This window comes from Triplophysa dalaica, chromosome 3 (assembly GCF_015846415.1).
Source record: "Triplophysa dalaica isolate WHDGS20190420 chromosome 3, ASM1584641v1, whole genome shotgun sequence".
NCBI classification, from domain to species: Eukaryota; Metazoa; Chordata; class Actinopteri; order Cypriniformes; family Nemacheilidae; genus Triplophysa; species Triplophysa dalaica.
In genome coordinates, this window is record NC_079544.1 from 7,204,712 (window position 1) to 7,225,369 (window position 20,658).

General features: G+C 38.2%; 2 protein-coding genes across 8 annotated transcripts in view; one reads left to right on the forward strand and one right to left on the reverse strand.

Moving 5' to 3' along the window:
* ctnnd2b (catenin (cadherin-associated protein), delta 2b) overlaps nt 1-9,569 on the forward strand; it is an 80,054-nt gene extending 70,485 nt beyond the window's left edge. For all 6 annotated transcript variants that reach the window (XM_056744188.1, XM_056744190.1, XM_056744191.1 and 3 more), the window contains 6 exons: nt 742-967; nt 2,848-2,932; nt 3,230-3,356; nt 5,141-5,272; nt 5,650-5,726; nt 7,285-9,569. In XM_056744188.1, coding sequence (XP_056600166.1) covers nt 742-967; nt 2,848-2,932; nt 3,230-3,356; nt 5,141-5,272; nt 5,650-5,726; nt 7,285-7,530 — 893 coding nt within the window. In that variant the 3' untranslated portion in view covers nt 7,531-9,569. The remainder of the gene's footprint in view (nt 1-741; nt 968-2,847; nt 2,933-3,229; nt 3,357-5,140; nt 5,273-5,649; nt 5,727-7,284) is intronic.
* A 703-nt stretch (nt 9,570-10,272) lies between these two features.
* ankrd33bb (ankyrin repeat domain 33Bb) lies at nt 10,273-20,385 on the reverse strand. 2 transcript variants are annotated; one of them, XR_008906304.1, is made up of 6 exons: nt 19,620-20,385; nt 14,615-14,744; nt 13,377-13,517; nt 12,060-13,252; nt 11,782-11,872; nt 10,273-10,335 (listed from the first exon to the last, which is right to left on the reverse strand). XR_008906304.1 is itself a non-coding variant. In XM_056744197.1 (4 exons), exons 1-4 carry the CDS (start codon nt 20,052-20,054, stop codon nt 12,441-12,443), a joined length of 1,518 nt encoding a protein of 505 aa, XP_056600175.1. In that variant the 5' UTR covers nt 20,055-20,385; the 3' UTR covers nt 11,919-12,440. The 2 variants fall into 2 exon arrangements, 1 of the variants encoding a protein (XP_056600175.1); XM_056744197.1 differs by lacking the exons at nt 10,273-10,335; nt 11,782-11,872 and having other exon boundaries at nt 11,919-13,252.
* Between the last annotated feature and the right edge of the window lie 273 nt (nt 20,386-20,658).

The following is a 20,658-nucleotide window of genomic DNA, read 5'->3' on the forward strand; positions in this document are numbered from 1 at the left end:
GACTTAACAATGTGCAAGACTTAGGTACTGTTGATACTAAATATATGTAGCTAATTATATTTTTACAAAAGTCTGTAAAATATTAAAAACTCTAGTTCTCTTAAATTTCTAATTAAAATATTTATTGGATAAATATGTTTACAGCATTTATTTGCAGAAAATGTAAATGGGAGAAACGGGTAAAAATTACAGGATGCTCTGTATTTTCTCGGACATCAAATACTGCAAAGAAAACAAGTTCATACACACTTTTACAAGAGGAATTGTACATGTATTTTGAAAAAGTTATATTCAAGTTCAGTTGCTAACAGTCTTTCCTATTGCTGTTGGATTACTTACTCCTGAGGTTTAATTTTGTTGAAATTCAAGACACTGAATAGGAATGGACACATTACAGTTAAATCTGAAAATGCCGATTTAATGAAAATGTTAAATCGTCTCTTAATTTTTTTCACGGCTGAATATGCAAAGATGTTTAATGTGTTAGGATCGTGATTTAGAAACATTAGAGAATATGTGATTAAACAGGTTGTACCTTATAATTTTACAATATTCACTGTCCAAATGTTAAGAAAAGAATGCAATTTTCACTTTTTATTACTGAACAATGTGCATTCACTTAATTGTTTATTCTAGATACCTAAACCTTTGAATTGAGTCTAATTTTGATACTGTACTTTAAGAATATTTTTATTCGCACACCTGTTAACAAATACTTTTTCATTCATCTCAACCCCAAAGGCAAGTACGCCATGAGGGATCTAGTCCATCGTCTGCCGGGGGGGAACAATAACAACACCACTGGCACCAGCGGCAGCCCCAGCAAGAGCATGTCTGATGACACAATCGCAGCGATCTGCTGCGCTCTGCATGAGGTCATCACCAAGAACATGGAGAACACCAAGGCCCTTCGTGATGCGGGTGGCATCGAGAAACTCATCGGCATCGCCCGCAGCAAAGGCGACAAGTCTGTATCTAGTGTTCCTCACAGTACAAAATGATCAGAACTAGGACTAGGGCAGTTTTCAAAATATCGATACAGCGATACGCCTTCATGAGCTCCTGGCGATGCGGGCATCGATGTATCTGCCTCCATATCGATTCTGCTGCATTTTTTAAATCAACCAATTATTATGCAAAAAGTACCGTGTAACAATTACTAGTAGTGGAATGGATCTGATCAGAGTTTTTCTGTGTTCGGGCGGATCGCCCATCAGGATTCTATATGCATGTGACTCGCGGATTAATGCGAAAGTAGAGGTGTCAAACGATTAATCACGACTAATCGCATCCAGAATAAAAGTTTGGGTTAACACAATGTATGTCTGTGTACTGTGCATATTAATTTTGTACTCATAAAAACATATGCATTTATTTAATAACAAAATAAGATTAATATTATTAAACATTTACACATAATTTAAATTATTGACAAATATAAAGAAACACATGTTAACATTTTCTTAATGTGACCCTGGATCACAAAACCAGTCTTAAGTAGCACAGGAACATTTTTATTAATAGCCAAAAATACATTGTATGGGTCAAATCTTTTATGCCAAAAATCACTAGCATTTTAAGGAAAGATCATGTTCCATGAAGATATTTTGTAAATTTCCTTCCTTAAATATATAAAAACTTAATTCTTGTGAGAAGATAGCCTGCTACAGTGCCTCTGATTAACAACTTCAAAGGCAATTTTCTCAATATTTAGATTTCTTTGCACCCTCAGATTAAAGAGTTTTAAACGTATGTATCTCCGCCAGATATCGTCCTATCATAACACACCACACATCAAAAGAAAGCTTGTTTATTTAGCTTTCAGGTGATGTAAAAATCTTAATTTTGGAATATTGACCCAAAAGACTGGTTTTGTTGTCCAGGGACACAAATTTATACATGTTTGTATAAACTACATTAATATGCACAGTACACAGACATACATTATGTAAACACAGACTTTTGTTCTGGATGCGATTTATCGGGATTAATCGTTCGACAGCCCTACTGCAAAGTTTCACCATCATTAAGTGAGAGTTTAAGAGCGCGCTCTCTTACCTTCTCTCAATTCAACTTTATTTATAATGCGCTTTTTACAATTTTCATAGTTACAAAGCAGCTGTACATGAGACACATTGACTACAAGTAAAACAACTAAAGTCATACACCTGTTAAAACAAGAAAAAGGTGAAAACACAAAAGACAAACATACAAATGCTCCACACACACAATATGCATACATACTTAAACACATCGACGCACACACGCAAACACACCCGCACACACAGCAAACTCCCTGGTGTTAAATGTACACCCTTGTGGATATATGAGTCCATACCTAGGGGTGTACAAATTTACATTATGCTTTTACACCAGTATGTACATTTTTACACCAGGTACTTTGCTGTGCAGTGAAAGCACACATTTGAGACAAAGCAGAGAGAACCACGGGTCAAATATTAAACGGACTATAAATTCATTATTAATTATGTAAAACTTGTAAACCATGAGCAACCATGAGCGCAGTATATTGAACATGACAGCGCATTCTCGAATCATTCACGGTTGCGTTTAAGGCAAAGTGTCAAGTAAGTGTTGTGTAGGCTCTAATTCAACACACACATGACACAATACAGCTTCTGCGATTAAAATCAATGAAACTCGCGCCTTTGCACAGGCGAAACTACAACTACAATTATTCAATGAGGCCCTTCTGACGTTTTTTTGTGACTATTTATTTGCCCTAAAAAAAGAATTGCACAGTGATCAAATAAAAGTGTAGTCGAAACACATGTGATACAACAATATTTGACACCAAAATTGAACAAGAGCTGTGTTTCCCCTCAGACACACACCAAAGGTGGTGAAAGCAGCATCTCAAGTCCTCAACAGCATGTGGCAGTACAGAGACTTGCGAAGCCTCTATAAGAAGGTAATGATTTTCATCATCTTTGCAAGCACTTGCTTTTGGTTATCACTGTTTCGTAGTGTAAAACAATGGCAGGTCAGAATGTGACATAAATGTGCAAACAGAAACGTGAATGCAGGATCTATGATGTGCCGTGTGAAACTTAAATACACAGGAATTATTTTTAACCACAGGTAGAGGATGAACAATGTGAAACGTAATCCAAGATAAACCACAGTTAATTATAAATACTGTTGTGTAACATCAGGCGGCCGTGCCTGAACGTGCTTCTCTTCTGACTGCCATCTTTTGTAATGACAGGACGGTTATTCTCAGTATCACTTCATTGGCTCTTCATCTACAATCGAGAGAGACAGACAACGGCCTTATTCCTCCTCTCGCACTCCATCTATCTCTCCGGTGCGGACCTCGCCCAATAATCGATCAGGTAAAAGCCACTCCATGTTACTCCATTTTGACAGCGGGTGATATCATTGACATTTCCCTTGGACTCTGTCATCATCAACATCTTTATCTCTTTCTCACAGGTCGATTAGAGGTGTAATTCAACCCTGATCTATAAAAAGTACATTAACGCGACAAAAAAGAGAGCGAGGTGTATTTATGCCATTATCTGATTCTGGTCATATAAGGAACACAGCTGTCATGATCGGGGTACATCCAGATATTTATCCATTTAAATTGATAGCGGTGCTTTGGGACAGAGAGTGTAGGAGTGCTGTACTGTGTGTCAGGGTGCACATCCTTATTACACAGTGCTACAGAAGTGTCTGTTCTGCTTTATTAAGCCAGGCTTTGTTTAGCAGGCACTGTCTGTTCTTTAGACAAATGTTTCCAGTGGAAACGTTCAGCTATGCACTATTATTTATTGGGGCCAATTTGATATCCATCTGTTTATCGAAATGCTCTGGATGCCATCTTTTTTAAAACTAAAAGTGATTATATACATCTTAGGATTGGTTTGTATAAATATTGTACTTTTGTATGTTTTATAAGATTGAAGAATGACTTTGAGCATCATGATGCCTTCAGTGACTCTTTTTTTCACTGCAACAGTTATATTTAAAGGAAATAAATCTGTTGATCTTTCCCTACACTACAGTGTGTTGCACCAAGAGTTTGTGAATATTATACCGCTGCTGTCCTTCGACAACCTTGCATCTCCATATTTCAGGATTTTTCTTTTTTCTTTCATAAAGCATTACTATTATTGTTATTATATATTTTTTTAATGCATCTTTGACAACACAGTATGCAATCATATAAAAATGATAGTGTCTTCCCATTTCCCGAATAAAAGCCAATTTGAACCTACAAGGTTGCAGAAGTACAGCTACGATATGCTAATAATAAGGTGCTCACATTTAATTCAAATTTACAGACAAGAAACACATTTGTTTTACCTGCTGCCCACACCTTTTACATTGCAAGTAAAAGTTGTACATTTTCAGTGCTTTGTAACAGCTGATCATTTTGTGAGGTTTTGTGCAAACGCACAGGTGGAACCTGTAAACAGAAAGAGTCTGAATAAGCAAACCGAATCATTTAAAATGATGATCAAATCATTAAACATTATTTCATTTTATTTGTTCTTATTTGGTTGTCTCACAGGAGCAGTCTTGAAAACTTCTTTATCATTTACTTGTGCTACTTTTTAATTATTTGTATATATGATAGCTTAATGTACAAATTTACAAATTCAGTTTTGTAGTTTTTATATATTGTATATTTATATTTAATTTGACAAAAACTAATCTTAGTTTAAAAAGTTTTTTTTTTGTCTTTGACTGATACTGTTAATGAAACGATTGGTATTTACAGATCGCATTTCCAGACAGAAAGCTGACTGACATGTTATTTACGCTGCCCTATGTTTTCTTTTTCTGCGCACAAAACTGGCAATAAGGAGGAAAGTCATTATTGCTGAAAGAGTGTGAACAATAGCCAGACAAAAACCAATCAATTACCTGACCAATTCCATTACACAATTAGAAAGAGAACCTGACACCTGTTTGCTTCAAAAAGCAGCCAGAGAATTGCCTCATTACAGTCAATGAGTTTTTTATGTAAAATAAAAGATATTGTGATGGAAAGAGATCTTATTGTACTTCCGAATGTGTCAAAAATTAACCAGACGCTTTCCTCAGGACAAACAGTCTGGCTTTTGTTTTTTACCTTTACTCATTATTGGCTGTCTGGTCGTGTTTTTAGCAAGTGCCCCGACCTCCCCTCGGGAAATGATGAGCTTGAAGGAGAGGAAGATAGACTATGAGTCAACTGGAACCATTTCTGGTTACCATGGAAACAAGGGCGAGCACACCTCTAGGAAAGACGCTATGGCAGGTAAGATCACTGAGTCTTGCAGTGAGAGGTGAACAGTTTCATATAAGTGCTCGAAAATGATTGATGGACTCTGTGACGGTTTTCCAGACATACCAACAAATATACCGTAAACAAAGCTAATGAATTACATTCGTAACTTAATAATACTGATGATATTTTGCTCTGAGGTGCAAACATTTTTGTTCCACAGAAACCTTTGTGATACCTCACTCTTGCATCTTCGTGTGAAATTGCAATTCTTCTTCTGAACAAAAGTCATGAACTCCATTTCATGTGTCTGCACATCTGTTTCGAAAAAAAGACATTTTCAGTCTTTAACAAACAAATGAATGAGACAAAATGCTTGAGAATCCTCCTAATGCTCTCTATCTTTACAGCTCAAATCTCAAGTGGAACATCTACACTGTTCAGAGGTGCTTACATGTCTCCTGGGGATGACATCAAACATAACCAGGTAAGATATCCACAGGTTAAATTTGGTGTAAAGCTTAAATTGCTATTCTTCTCATAAAACTGAAAACATTTTAAAGCTGTCCCTACGCCCATTCCACTGTCACTTAGGGCTTGCTCAATTGTACTTTGCTGAAATAATATTTAAGATTTTAAGTTGTTAATATCACTTTTAATATAATGGTCTGAGTACAATCTGAGATACCCATCGTAAGTAAGCGTTTTTAAGTAAATACTATGATAGTTTGTTTTAAATGGAGAAAATATGTATTCAATACATTTCAGAATTTGCCTTTTTTCTCCAATCTCTGTCTCAAGATATTTGTTTTACCACATCACAACTATAATGGGTAAAATAATTCACAATAGTGATATCACCACAATATATTGTTTTTGTCATAATCACCTTGATTTTTTTGTTTATTGAATTGTTTATTGAAACTCAATTTAAATGTATAGACCACTTCGGATAATGTATGCGCTCATCATTTCAAGCTGGTCTAGAAGAACTTCCTGTTTCACAACTGAAAGTTTTCAACAAAGTACAACCTACAGAATATTTAACCGATGTAAAATCGGCAATTATATATGTAAGATACATAAACAAAAACTGAAAGCGAAATGTTTCTGGACCAATGTTTACGTCTTGCAAATTGGTCTATAGGGAGGTGGACAGAGAGATTGTTACCCGTGTGCCTCTTAAAGCGAAATTTTAAACGGGTTCTAAATTATTTACGACAAGATGTGACCCTGGACAACTAAACTAGTCGTATGGGTCAATCTTTCGAAATTGAGATTTTTACATAATTTGAAAGCTGAATAATTAAGCTTTCTATTGGTTGTTAGGATATGATCATATCTGGCGGAGATATAACCGTTTAAAAGTCTGGAATCTGAGGGTGCAAAATAATCAAAATATTGAGAAAATTGCCTTTGAAGTTGTTAATAAGAGGAACTGTTACTGGCCATCCACTCACAAAAATAAAGTTTTGATATATAAAGCATAGGGGATATACAAAATATCTTCCTGGAACATAATCTTCACTTAATATCCTTATGATTTTGGGCATAAAAGAAAAATATATAATTTTGACCAAAACAATGTATTTATTGACTTTTCCTGTGCAGCTTAAGACTGGTTTTGTGATCCAAGGTAACAGATTAGTATTGACACCAATAGGATCAAAACTCATGAAGTTATCACGGTTATTATATTGTCAACCCTACTCTGTAATAATGTGTATTTTCTGTAAAGCTGTTTTGCAACAATGCAAAACCGTGAAAAGCTCTACAGAAATAAATCAGTAAAAATTGAAATAAATAAATTTCAATATAGCATTTGTTTTGTAAAAGGAAGTTTTTAGTTAGCGGTTGCTTTTGGGCTTAACGTGGAAAATACAAGCTTTTTAAATGCTGAATTCCTAAAACTGTTGTAAACTGTGGTTGTTAACTTACACATAAACAAGTTAATATTCTTGCTTGTCCTGTGAATTTTATGACTGCTAGATTCGAAACTATACCGTGTCTTTCAAAACAGTATTTCACTCATTGTTTTTTATCAGGTCTCCGCTCAAGGCAACCCACCCGAAGCCTATCCTCCTTTCCAGACTCCCCCGGGACCCAACTTTGAGGAGCCTTACTTCGAGGACCAAGCTCATAAACGCCCTCCGCCTGCCGCCGATGGCACCATGCACCTGGGACTGAAGTCCACAGGGAACTACGTGGACTTTTATTCGGCGTCTCGCCCGTACAGTGAACTCAACTACGAGACGAGCCACTACCCGGCCTCGCCAGACTCCTGGGTGTAGAGGCAGGCTGGAGGCTGGCCTACGGACACATGACACACAGACCGGCCCGGCATGTGCATGAACACTAGTAGACATCTCACACACATATACCTTCAGTTCGGTTCAGCGCGACAGCGGGCTGCCAGCCAGCCAGCCAGCCAGCCGGTGATCAACGTCAGGAAAGAGAGAGAAGATTTTAGGGAAGGGGTTTCCGAAAGGCTCAAGGCATGTGTTTTACTGAACGGACCACTTGAACTTTCCCGAAACAGTGGGAGAATTGGAATATATTTACGGACGTAAACGGAAAAGCGGTAGCTACATGGTGTAGAGATCAGACTTTACGTGAAGCACAAGAAAACAGCACTGGACACAAGCTCAGAAAGTAGTTTTCACACATTTTATGACATTTTCTTATGTTACGTCATGCTTTTTTCACTCTTAGCCTTTCTATCTTTTCTTTTTTTAATTTGCTTGTTTTTTGTACCTCCTTTTTAACTTCTCAAGTCTGGTGTAAAGTACTTGTTGTATATTGCAGATGTAGAGACAAGGTGCATTGTGTATATTACGCAAAGACTACTGTGTCCTCCTCGTGGCTCGATACGTCGTTTTTCTTTTTAACAGAGACACTCATTCAACTCCAGCATTCTCTTCTATGCGTAGACAAGCAGCAGAACGTGTCTAATTCAAAGGTGTAGTTCGCTCTAATGCGATTCATTTTCTTTTTTCTAAACTACAAACGACTGACGACAGAGGATCACTGCCTGGACGGAGTTTACCACCAAAAAAAAGAACTTTATCAGGCCTGTCCGTCACTTTTTGTCTCGGCAGTTTTAAACACACATACACGTTTTCCCCAACCATACTGAGGGTCATTCTACAAGTGATCTGTGCTTAGTTTTGTAAAATGTGTCAAACGTGGTAATCCCTGACCCAAGGGTTGTTGTAGATCCGCCGTTGAAGTTGCATTTAACGGCGCGTCGTTTGGTTCTATCGACGCCCGTTTGTAAATGCTTTTTTTATGTGTTTCAACAGCATTCACACTGTAATGACGACAGAGGGACATGGTCTTCGAAAGCTACTTTCCCTCCAAAGATGTACAATTAGTTTAAGAGGTGTTGTAAAAATAGACATTTGCAAAATCTGCTTTTTCCTTCCAGAGATCAGTGGTTCTTAAGCTCATCGTAGACAAATCTGTCAATAGAGTATGGATTTATATTATAAATACAAATATATATATATACTTTTTAATGTGCAGATGTGGATGTCACCTAATGCAGAAACATTGCGAGGAAAAAACGCTAGTTCATTAGGGTTTCGTTCACCTTTATTTCGAATGGAGACGTCGACCTCCTCTTGTCATGTTGTTGCTGTGTAAAACAGGTGAGACCAGGGCTCCGGACACAGAGCGCACGTGTGCGATAAAGTCTCTAACGTTGACTAGAAAAGGTGCTAATTCTATGCTCACTATAACACAGTTGTCATTTTGCTTATGTTGTTGCTACCTTGTAAAAACGATTTGAATGTGATTTCATATTTTTTGTAAAACAAACCCCCCACCTAAATAATATTGATGATCCCTGTAAAATGTATGCCCTATAAAAGATGCACCTCTTTTTCCTTCATTGTTTATATCTTATCTCAGGTCATCTTTGCTTTTAGAAGATTGATGAACATTCCTTGAGCAGAAGAGATTGAAAAGACAACAGAGAGTGATGCTATAGCCCGTCATCGTGTGATTTAAACTTTAGACTTGAGTCTGGCAGATTTAAGGAAGGTATGAAGCTCGGTCATAAGCCCTGGTCTTACCTTCGTATCACTTAGAGAGATCATTTTCGAAAGCAAGGGTCAGGATATCCCCCAAAACTCACACATCTTTCTGCACCATCGATAGTGAACGTCTGAGAACAAGCAAAATATCTGTGACAAAGTAGACATATCAGGCAACCTGTATTGAAGATGTAAGTAAACCTTTTTTTTCTGTTGCTAGACAAAGTGTTTGAGAGAATTGTGAACCTTTTTAATGCCAGGTTGCAACTGCTATATAAACTAAATGAGAATCACTGTTTTGTGGCTGTTTTGTCGTGTGTCCAAGTTATTTCTTTCCGGATCTCCCAGCCTTTATGAATAATTTGTCATATGGTGCATTGCCACAATTGGTTTAACACATTTCTTCTTTGCCCTACCTTACATTCAAACATGTTTCTTAGATGCAATTTAATTCAAAATGCAGCACAGAGTTTTGAATGTATTGATTTGGTCTGCAGCATTTATTCTGTTCCAGACATCAGTACTAACATAAGAGAATTCTGTTACCTTGTAGGCCTACCGGTGTGAGTTTTCATTTGATTGTATTTTTGATAGAATTCCTAGATAGCTATCAGAGGCAACGCAGGCGAGCTGAGAGCTCCTGTTAGAGTTTCATCACCACTCTTTCATTACCATGTTCCCCACAGAGCAGCATTTTGACATTGATGGTGTATCTGCTTCTCACAATCGCTGCAGGTACTCATCGCATGTTATACATAGAGCTTTGAAGCACCAATTAATCTTCACTGATCATTTCAATCTAATCGATAATCAATTAAATTAGAACAATATTGAAAGAGTCATTTGGATACAAATGTGTTAATGGTCTGATGTGCATGGTTATTTTACCTGCTAACGTAAGAATGTATCTTAAGAAAGGCATTCTGAGTGGAAGTGAAATGGCCACTTATGGATTGTGTGGTGTGGAAACATGAAGCTTCACCTTTACTGAGAAGATGTAACACTGCCCCCAAATGGAAGCTTTTCACACTGCGTTGCTGGTGCAGGTGCAGGTGCAGCCTGTGATCAAAACATTCCCCATTATATTATGGCATCTCAATCATTGTTAGTTGTCAAGAGTGCACCGTTTGGTAATAATGAACAATATCTGCTCCTGTGTAACTATATCACATTTTAGAGCAAATATTAGACTATGACAAATAATACAGGGCATTGTAAGCTTTACAGGCAGTTTATAGCTACCTCTCTAATACGGTCTAACCCAAGGATTTACAAAACATTTTTACATCATGCTTTAAAGTTTTTAAATGAAACAGCTCGGGTTAACTTGCACTAATAGTTCAAGAATCAAAGATATATAGGCCTACACCCAAGAAGACCATTTGCAGGTAGGCCTATATTTTAATGGTGAATGGTCATTTAAAGATGGGGTATCATGCTATGTCATGCATTCTGACTTCTTTATACTGTTAAACGTGCTGGCTTGTCATGCTCAACATGGTCAACTTATTAAAAAATGTTATTCTGTACTTGATACACTCCCCCGCCACTCGTTTCAGAAAGTTTTTTATGATTCTGGATCCCAGTGTCGTCAAAGGGATCCTATTCCTTTATTGGCCATTCTCCCGGAAAAGCGTGGCAAGGCGAAGGAAAAAGAGCCCGCCCACAAGCCAACGGACGAGCGAGACCCGCTTACCATCAAGATTGGCTGCACTGCGTCAAGACGGGCTGCGCTGTAGCTTGTTACTCTTGCGATAGTTAAGTTTAGGTTTTTCTGTTTGCTCACTGCATTTCAGCGATGGATTTTTTACAAACAGTGGATATAACGCTGGATTTGGAGATCGTTTGAAACTGATAGATGGTGCGGTCCCAGTGCTAAAAGATGGCGGACATGAACTGCACGCGGTAAATCAAAAGAAATCCTACGTCTCTGTTTTGTTGGCATTCGGAGTGTAGATGCGTAATGTACAAAACACGAAGGGATTAATGTGACGATGTGTTGCTTGCTCGTACTGTAGTTCCATCCCACTCTCCACACTAGTCCCACCTCTAGCAGCTCGTGTTTTTCCGGAAATAATCGCACCGCTTTATCTCTTTTATAAATTTGATTATCAAACTAAATGCTCTTCGAAGATACAACATATGCAATACTACTGTATAGGCACTCAAGATTAATATGAGATTGGCAGAAACTCCCTGGGATTTACGAGTTATACATGTTAAAGTTGTTCGTGTTCACGAGTGCAAATAAATCAAAACCAGTAATAAGATAAAGCATATTTGTGCTGTCCGAGAGGTCTCGACGTTTGGAATATTAACTAGAATCCAGCCTACTCCACCCTCTCTAACCGAGATAGATACCAGCTGAGAGTGATGAGGTAGCACACAATAATCCTCTGGCAGACGTCTATTTTATGAGGCTAGTTTGCCCATCTGCAATGGCCTACGTCTCGAAGACGCCTGTAAGATCTTCATGATTTAGAATAGATGTAAAATTGCTCTTACTATGATGTTTAGCAGATGATTTTACACAGCAGCTATTTTCCAGATCTTTAGCAGACGTCTTACAGACGTTCCTGTGCTAGCTGGAGGGGTCCTGCAAAAAGGGGACAGACTAATTCGAAAAATAGTATGAGGGCAAATGAAAAAAAAACTGACAATGATTTATTACTTATGCTTTTTTATCAGTATTATTAATAAAAAAACAATGTTGTATTAACAGTTTGATTTATAAATTTAGCCATGTCAAACCATAGGACACAATTTATTCATCAAGTAAATACCTATATATTGAGACCTCTCTTTGCTGATTGGTTGGATTACGTGACCACGTTCCTCCCGGACTTAGTTAAATAAACTTAATGTAAAAAAACAAAGAAAAATGCCTTTGAAGTGTAACTATATTAAATGTATATAAATGTTAATGCGTGTCTAGCAGATCATGATAACATAAAGACCAGTTTATTTTAATTGGCCTGCAAAGCCAATAATGTTCTAAGGGGCCGTTCACAAATGTCTCACAAATGCCATGGGTGTCACGTTTTACACAGCAAAAAAACAGCTTAACTCAAGAGCACGTCTCTAAACACCTACGTTGTATATTCTTTATTTTGCTTTTTTTTACGTATCGTGTGTGAACGGCCCCTAAGGCATCAAAAGCCAGGTCACTTTTTCCTCATCATAGACAATCTTAACTTCTCCTTCTGTTCGGCTTGCTTCTTCTCCTCCTTCAGGGCTTTGTACTTCCATTTAGGGATGTGTAGGTTCTTTGAGTCTTTTAAAGCCTTGCGCCGTGGCCTCTCTGTGATGAACACGGCGGGAGGAGCTTTGCATAGCATGACTTTAGGCACCACCACACCGGGACGCACGCTGCTCCTGCGCATCATGTGAAGAGGCAGCAGGCTGCTTCTCCTCAGGGCCACGCTGGCGACGTTTTGTAGCAACTGGGGCTGCAGGCTAGAACGTCTGTCTTGCTTTTTTGGAATCAGCAGCACTCTGGAGTTCTGGAAGAGACGCTTGTAGTTATTGAGATGATCAGGCCCCAGGTTCTTCAGCTCGGCCAGACGCTGCCTGCGGAGGATATCCTGCACGGAAGGGCGAAGTTTTCCCACGCACGGAGGGTTGCCCGTGCAAACGGTGCGGCAGGCGGTCGCTATAAACGGGCTTGCCAATGCTGTGGTCATGCGTACCATATAGTCTAGAACACCTTCATCCACGGGGTCGGTCTTCATACGCATGGTGAACAGGGGGCAGGCACGTTCTGAGAACTTCCTCCAACAGGACTTGGGCTCCTTCGATCGGGCCACTAGCTCGGCCAGCATGGGCCACTCCATTCGGTAAGAGTCACAGAATTGTTCGGCACATGGTTGTTCCATCAGCCGCATGATCACCCTGGCTGTCTCATAGCGCCCTGTGAACAGGGCCCATTCTCGTGGTGTTAACTTCCGCCCAAAATCCCTTGCTTCAATGTCTGCACCTGCAAACAAGAAATCATTAGAGAAAGAGCCTTGTAGGGGGAGAAATTCAGGAAGGAACGGAAAATGAATATGCATGAACTAAATTTAGAATGCGTATCATTTTTTAAACTAATGATTCTGTACCTGTCATCATAAGGGCCCGCACACACTCAGCTCGACCCTGCATGGCTGCTTTCATTACTGCAGTAAAGCCGTGGCAGTTCCTGCGCTCAAGGTCCAAACCAGGAAAATAGTTCAGTAGGTAGTTGGTTATCATACTGTGGCCTACAGTTGTAAAGAACACAGAGAGGAAACTATTTAAACTGAATAAAGCTGCTCTCACCCTCATATACAGAACCAGATGTTTTCATTTTCAGTATGATAAGCATCGTACTATAGCCAAAGTGTCTCATTCAGTGCAAGTCTACAAAATGCTATCTTGAATAAATACAAACTTATGTCATTTTTGGTCAAAAGCATTAAAAACAGCTTCATAAACCTAGTTATTTGATCCAACACTATGTATGGATAAGATACATGCCAAATGTTAATGGTGGGTTCATTTCAACCCACTGTTGGGTCAAAAAGGGACATGCCCAACCGCTGGGTTGAGTTAACCCAGAAATGCTTATATTTGGCCCGACAGTTAGTTTTAACCCAGCATTTTGGGTTGATAAACAGCATGGGTTAGTCCTTTTTTGAGCAAATGCTGTATCAAAAATGAAGAATTGTGTAAGAATTAAGGATCCAAATTTAGGTATGAGCGATAGTAATAGAGATGAATATCTTGGACAAATTTTTCTTATATGTGCCTAAAAGTATTGTTTGTATTTTGTATAAACAGGGGAATACTGGAGAATACAGTGGGGTTGTTTGGGAATAATTGGAGACAGGAACTATTGCTTGACTATATATTAGCACTACAAATATATAAATTGCAGTTACTTAGACAACTTAAGTTGTCAAGTAGAAAATTACAATAACATCATTCATTCTAACACCACGTCTTCTATATTTTTACATTTATCGTCGCAGTCCTTCCGAAACATCGGTTGTGCAAATCTGCTTTTTTCAGGAAATAGAAAAAACACTGTACTTTTTAAATGATGAAATACTGTGTTGAATAAGTTGACAAGCACTTTTTAATACGTTTTTGGGGGTTACATATTTACAAATCCCAGTGACAAACATAAAGGACCAATAATCATGATATATTACATAAATCACAAAATATGTAGACACAAGGTTTCAGAAGGACAGCAGCGATATACAAATGTCTCTATATACATGTAAAGCTGCTTTGCAACAATGCAAAACTGTGAAAAGCGCTATAGAAATAAACAGAATTAAATTGATAGCAGAACTGAGGTCACTTCCCTTACCTGCTTGAGCAGCATTCATAAGAGCTGTGTTCCCCTCATTATCTTGCCGGTTCACATCCACATGTGGACACTGAGAAAGAGCCATGACCACATCAACATAACCCTGGTAACACGCCACTATCAGACCTGTCTGTTAAGCAAGAGAGAGGAAAAATATGAATTACTGTACCAGTCTAGAATTAGACGTGTTGTATTCTATAATGCCCATCATTGCTTTACAGCAGTTGAAGAGCAGTAGTTTGGGAGTGAATTTAAAGGCTGTGAGTGGAATGAGAAAAACAGAGATGCTTCAGTAATGGACACCTAAGAAAAACAGTTCTATATTACTTGCATTGTTCAACCGAAAAAACAGCGTGGACATGGAGTGGTCATCTTATAAGTGCAATAATATCACTAATCATTTCAGCAAATATGAAAATGTAAAGGTGACTGAGGGTTGGGAGGTCAAAAGCATTGCTTGAACAGTATAGTTCTCTTTTCTTGCCTGTCTTCAGATTGTGACTTATTATAGAGCACTACAGGCAGATGGTAAGCCCCATAAAGACTATTAGCTAAGATTTAGTATGGGGTTCCCATGGGCACAGAGTGCTTGTCTGTTGGTATTTATAACATTAAGCTTCAAATTATCACAAAACTGACTATGCGCTTTGCTGTAAAATAGAGCTGAAATACAACTAAACAAGAACTGTTATTTTTAACTATTTAATATAGTGTTGTTAAAAATACTGGTTAACAGCCGTCTTCTATGGCGCGCAGCAATTTCTAAACTAGATTTTTTTTGTATTGTTCTATGGATTGTTCTAAAGTTTTTATTTATTACTATGAACTGCACAACATTTATTAATCTTAGTTTATGTTAATGTACTTATACATTTTAAAATCAAATGTCGTATCTCTTAACGTTGCTTAAAGGTATTGCGTGTAATTTTTAGGAAGATCCATTGACAGAACTGCAATATACATAACTATGATTTCAGAGGTGTATAGAGACCTTACGTAATGAAGAGTATTGTTTTTATTACCTTAGAATGAGCTATTTCTATCTATATATACACACCACGGGTCCCCTTACATGGTATAACCATGTTGTTTCCACAGTAAAGTTGGCTAAACGATCAAACTGTTGATCTCCTTCGGCAAAGAAGCGAAAATGTTATGACATCTTTGTCCTGAGGGGTGGAGTGAGCCATTGGTTGCAATTCGCAGCCTCGCCACTAGATGCCACTAAATTTCATACATGGATCTTGAATGAACATTAATATTTGTATTGACATTAACGAACAAAGAATAATAAATGCTGAAGTACTATATTGTTCATTGTAAGCTCATGTTAACAAAAACAACCTTACTGTAAAGTATTAGTAAAGTTTACAAGATTTCAAGTTTATTAATTTTTTTCTTCATTGCCAAAGAAATATATAAAAACAAAATGAAATAAAAAAATAACTGATGTATTATGTATGTAAGAAATGATTGCATGTCATATGACTCTTGACAGGGGTGCCGCCAGAAATTCTGGGCCCTATGGAAACCAAAATTTCTGGGCCCCCTACATTTTTTACAGATAAAATCTAACCCAATAAACATGCCCTGTATACTTATAAAAAAGATAATTAGCAAATTGCATAGTTAAAATGTTTAGGATGAGTACAAAGCCTACAAAAACAAGAAAAAATATAGAAATATGTACTTGTTTACATAAAAGGGAGAACATTTATTATCTCAATTGCATTTGCAAGCACAACAGAACATTATGTACACATATTGACATATACTTTACATGAACAAGCTTTAGCTGGGTCAAACTGCTCAATCAGGAAACATCAGCTACAGTAGAGACACGTTTTATTCAATTTTATATATTTTTTTTCTGGGGCATTTTATTCATATTAAGAACGTCAAGTTTGACAGCATCTATCGTAGCAGCAGCACTGTCACTTCACAGAACACACGACACGGCAAACTGATTTTGTCGTTTTAGAAGCGTGTAGATTACTTTTTGTTTTGGAAAGTTATCATCATGTGGCGAATACAGTAGATAAGACGTGTTTAGAGGCTAAAATCTTCGCGAAGTTTCGCGCTCAGGCTCACCTTGTTCGGCTGATTAAGACGGGGACGTGGGGGAAGGAGGACGTGGGTGTGCAGCAGCCGCTGATTCTGTGTTCATAATTCAGTAAATATTTTACTAAGCTAGCTAGATAAAAGCAGGTCATGTAGCAACAAAAATAAGTTTTGTAATACAGGAATAGGTCAAGCTACCTTTCTTTTTGAAAAACTGTGTGACATACTGTCGACTTTGGCGTTCTCTGTCTTCTCTTTCCTTCTTTTCTTTCCGTATTTGATGCCCTGACTTTTGATGTGACTTGCCTGCGTGTGTCACTGTCTGTGCTGCATCATAACAAGTCCAATAAGCAAGAGACGTCACACTAGCGATCGTAGCTCGGACAGCGCAGCTGGAATGAACCATTGTGAGAGGGAGCAGGGAGGGGTGTGACTGAAAGAGTAATTACATTATTTGTTTTTTAAATATTAAATCTATGGTCAAAACGGACAAAATACACATTTAGTGCACGAGGGCCCCTAGCACATTTAATGTATGTATTGAAAAGAGAAAAGAAATAGGAAAATAAAAAGGGGGTCTGCTCTTCTGGGCCCTAAATCAGGCTGGGCCCTTAGAATCGTCCTAACCTTCCACCCCTTTACGGCGCCCATGACTCTTGACAGTAGGCTACTGTGTTCAGCTCTTCAATGAGATCACGGAAGTACCTTGCAGTTTTACAGTAGTAAAATGTCACACCGTCGTAAGATGATTGTAAAAGAAAGCCTCTCTACTGTAGCCTCCTAAAGCTCCACGGCACTCAGGATCAACAGAAATTCAACAGTGAAGGTGAACACAAACTCCAAAGTCAAATCTAAAACTACATTTAACACAGAATTCTACATTTTCCAGAACCTTTTCCATTTCTGTAGACCTGTTGTCTAATTATCAGCATTGTGAACAGGTTCAACATTACCCAAGATTGATAAACAGAATCATTAAGTATTGAAGCTTAATGGTGCGGTTTAACTGCGCTGCACATGTAATTTCCCCTGCAATAATGGCAGCAGAAGAAGATCTGTATTAAACAAATGATCAGGATCTGTTAGTTGAAAGACATTTACATACAAATGGCTCATAGAGCCATTGACTTTTACTGCTGCTCGAGCAAAAAAGCGTGTTTTCTATCTCTGTGTGAGTAACCATTTGTTTCCGTGCTGTGTGTTGCTTCTTTATCTGTGCGAACATGTAGCTTTCAAACTGTGCTAAGTTAGGAATGAGTCATACCATCCAAGATCGTAATTCAACAGTGTTTTTAATACGAGGCTAAATAAGATGTTTGTTAACATATTCAATGCTTGTACCAGGCAGCAGAGTGTGACAGATGATGTTTTTCTTATTACTGGCTAGTCACAGTAAATGTGGAAAGGGCGATAGGTGATGTTTCATGTGTTGTAGTGTGCTATTTTCAGGCAGCCAGATGCGTTTAGTTGCAGTCAGTGCAATTTTAGTTGAAATGATTTATTGAGGAAGGAAGTCATCTCAGTTTTCCACATATAATTAAGCATGACAATGGGTGGAGAATTTAAATCGACCATTTCATTGCTTAGAGAGATTCTGACCGCATGTTTGAAAACCTAATCAACCTGAAAATCCTTTTTGAACAGAGCCCGTGTTTTGAAGTCTTGGAGAGCCTGTTAAAAGCTCAGGTATGATTGCGATCAGTTTGGGCTTTTTCAAACTTCAATCTGTTCCAGCTTCAGCTGTCTGGATGAAAACCCACGAGATCTCAACCATCAACATGACATTACAGATCCGACCTAAAGAGCACAACCGCTCGTTTAGAAGCAGACATACTTCACAGAATTTAAATTTGTGGAATATATGGCGACGACGACGTCAATATGAAGTCGTTTAGCTCTCCTGACAGCTGGCATCTAAGCCGGATGTCTTCCTCTCCGATTTTGTATTTAATGACATATTAATGTATAGATGAAAGACTTTGACTTACGTCTTCACGAAATGGATATTTATGGAGAAAGAAGACAGCTTCAGCACATGAGCTCATCCCCCAGGAGCATTTCAAGAATGCCTAAATACTCTTTGATATGATAATAGCCATGCATAAACATGACACTGTTATCACACATTTGTCATAATTGTAGCTTCTCAAAACTAAGAGGAGTGATACGGTTTATCCCCAATCATGAACGCAACTTTTTAAACACTCTCTGACTGGATTCCGGAATGTATTAAGCGTATTATGCCAAGATTCAGAGCATGGATAGCATGGATGGTAATGTTAGAGACATATTGTGCGTTTTAATAGAACTAGTTCTGTAATACATTTTTGTTAACAATGTTTAAATTAGCTGTGCTGCTCAACATAGAAAAAAGCCAAAGTTAAACATAAGTGGCCTATTTTTCCAGTGAATGAAGTTCCATCCTGAATCTCCTTAAAGAAATTAATCCATATAATAAATGGTCAAGATTTATGTGCACCATAAATCAATACAATCTGTAAAGCTGGAGTGTCATTTTTTTTAAATGTTGTTTTAGTACTTTATGCTATTATAGATAAATCGTTGCTGTCGAACAGAAACCTTGTATTTCCCTTTTTCGTGATTTTCAGTTTTTTTAATAAATCATTACTACTGATCTCCCATAACATTTATTTGTGGGATTTGCAAATATTTAACTGTTTTACATTTCCTGAGAATTAGCAGTACAAGGTTTCCACCTGACAGCCATAATATCTAAACACCATTGCCGGAATTGCTAATATCCCTAAATTGGCTTAAATAAAATCAAACAGGTTTGGTGTAAGAAAATCTGTAGAATCAACCAGTGACAGACAAGGACGATATTCACAAAACCTGCTTGTTAAGTATCTGTATTGCAGTTTTATTTGGTGATGCCTGTGGAACAATCGGTTCACACTTCAGCTTCAGTTTTAGTCAAACTTACTCTGTTATTTTTGTCCACCTCTCGCACATCGGCCTCCGTCACGCCTTGTCTTATCATGATTTTAACGATGATGACATTGTTAGTGCAGCACGCCTTGAAGAAGCTGAGAGCCTCTGGGCTCGGAGTGTCTCCATACCTAAGTGAATCATCAGGTGGGTAGAAGGAATCATCCGACGCGATGCTCTTGGTATCTGGTAGTTGCGAAAAGTCCAACTCCTCAAATTCTTGATAGACATCGTCGTCGTCATCATCGTAATGATGGTGCTCCTCATCCTCCGTATTATAAGAATCTTCTGTGGGCTCCACAGAAGTGGAGCTCTGTACGGAGGACTCTTCCTTACTGCGGGCTCCTGTTTGTTTGTGACTAGTGCCATTGTGATGATCGATTACCAGAAGAAGACCTCCATCAACACCATTCTCAGTTATTACCACCATTTAACATATGACTTCGGATCTGGTAGATGGAACACAAACGATGTAGAATCCACAATGTGGTTTCGACAATCATCACATGTACGCACAAGATCATTTTGAGCTCAATTATCCCATTTTTTCTTTGCTTGACTTCCAACCACACCTGTCAAACCCGGGTCTTGCTGGAGAACTCAGTTCAAGTTCATGGGATAAGGTACTTCCATCAGAAATTCTCTCACTGGCTTGTGCACGAGGGAAATGTTTCAACAGGAAGCCTTAAATCCCCTTAGTGTCTTTCTCTGTCTCTATCCCCTCCCTTCTGCTTTCAGTTACATGTGCCTAACAGTAATCTTACCGTCCTGGAAATCAATGCAGCTAATTTACTGAGTGATGCAACAAATCTGCACCAAAGAATAAGTAAAGCAGTTGACAGTTAACATTGTGCCAAACCCAACAGTTGATTTCAGTCGACACGTTGCTATCTTTCTTTAAATACTGCTGTATCATTACTGCTACTATTTTTAGATGACTTTGATAGAAGCAATTCAGAGTGACTTGCCACACTTTGTCTTTATTTGAGCGTAATCTACTGTCGGCTCCACGAGCCTCATCACTGGATTAGTGG

Bases quoted from the DNA above. Each gene is read 5' to 3' on its own strand.
- ankrd33bb (XM_056744197.1), bottom strand. From the start codon at position 20,054: ATGGTGGTAATAACTGAGAATGGTGTTGATGGAGGTCTTCTTCTGGTA. The intron at 14,745-19,619 runs GTAAGTTTGACT...CTTGCTTAACAG, and splicing joins AGGTGGACAAAAATAACAGA to ACAGGTCTGATAGTGGCGTG. The intron at 13,518-14,614 runs GTAAGGGAAGTG...TTACAACTGTAG, and splicing joins TATGAATGCTGCTCAAGCAG to GCCACAGTATGATAACCAAC.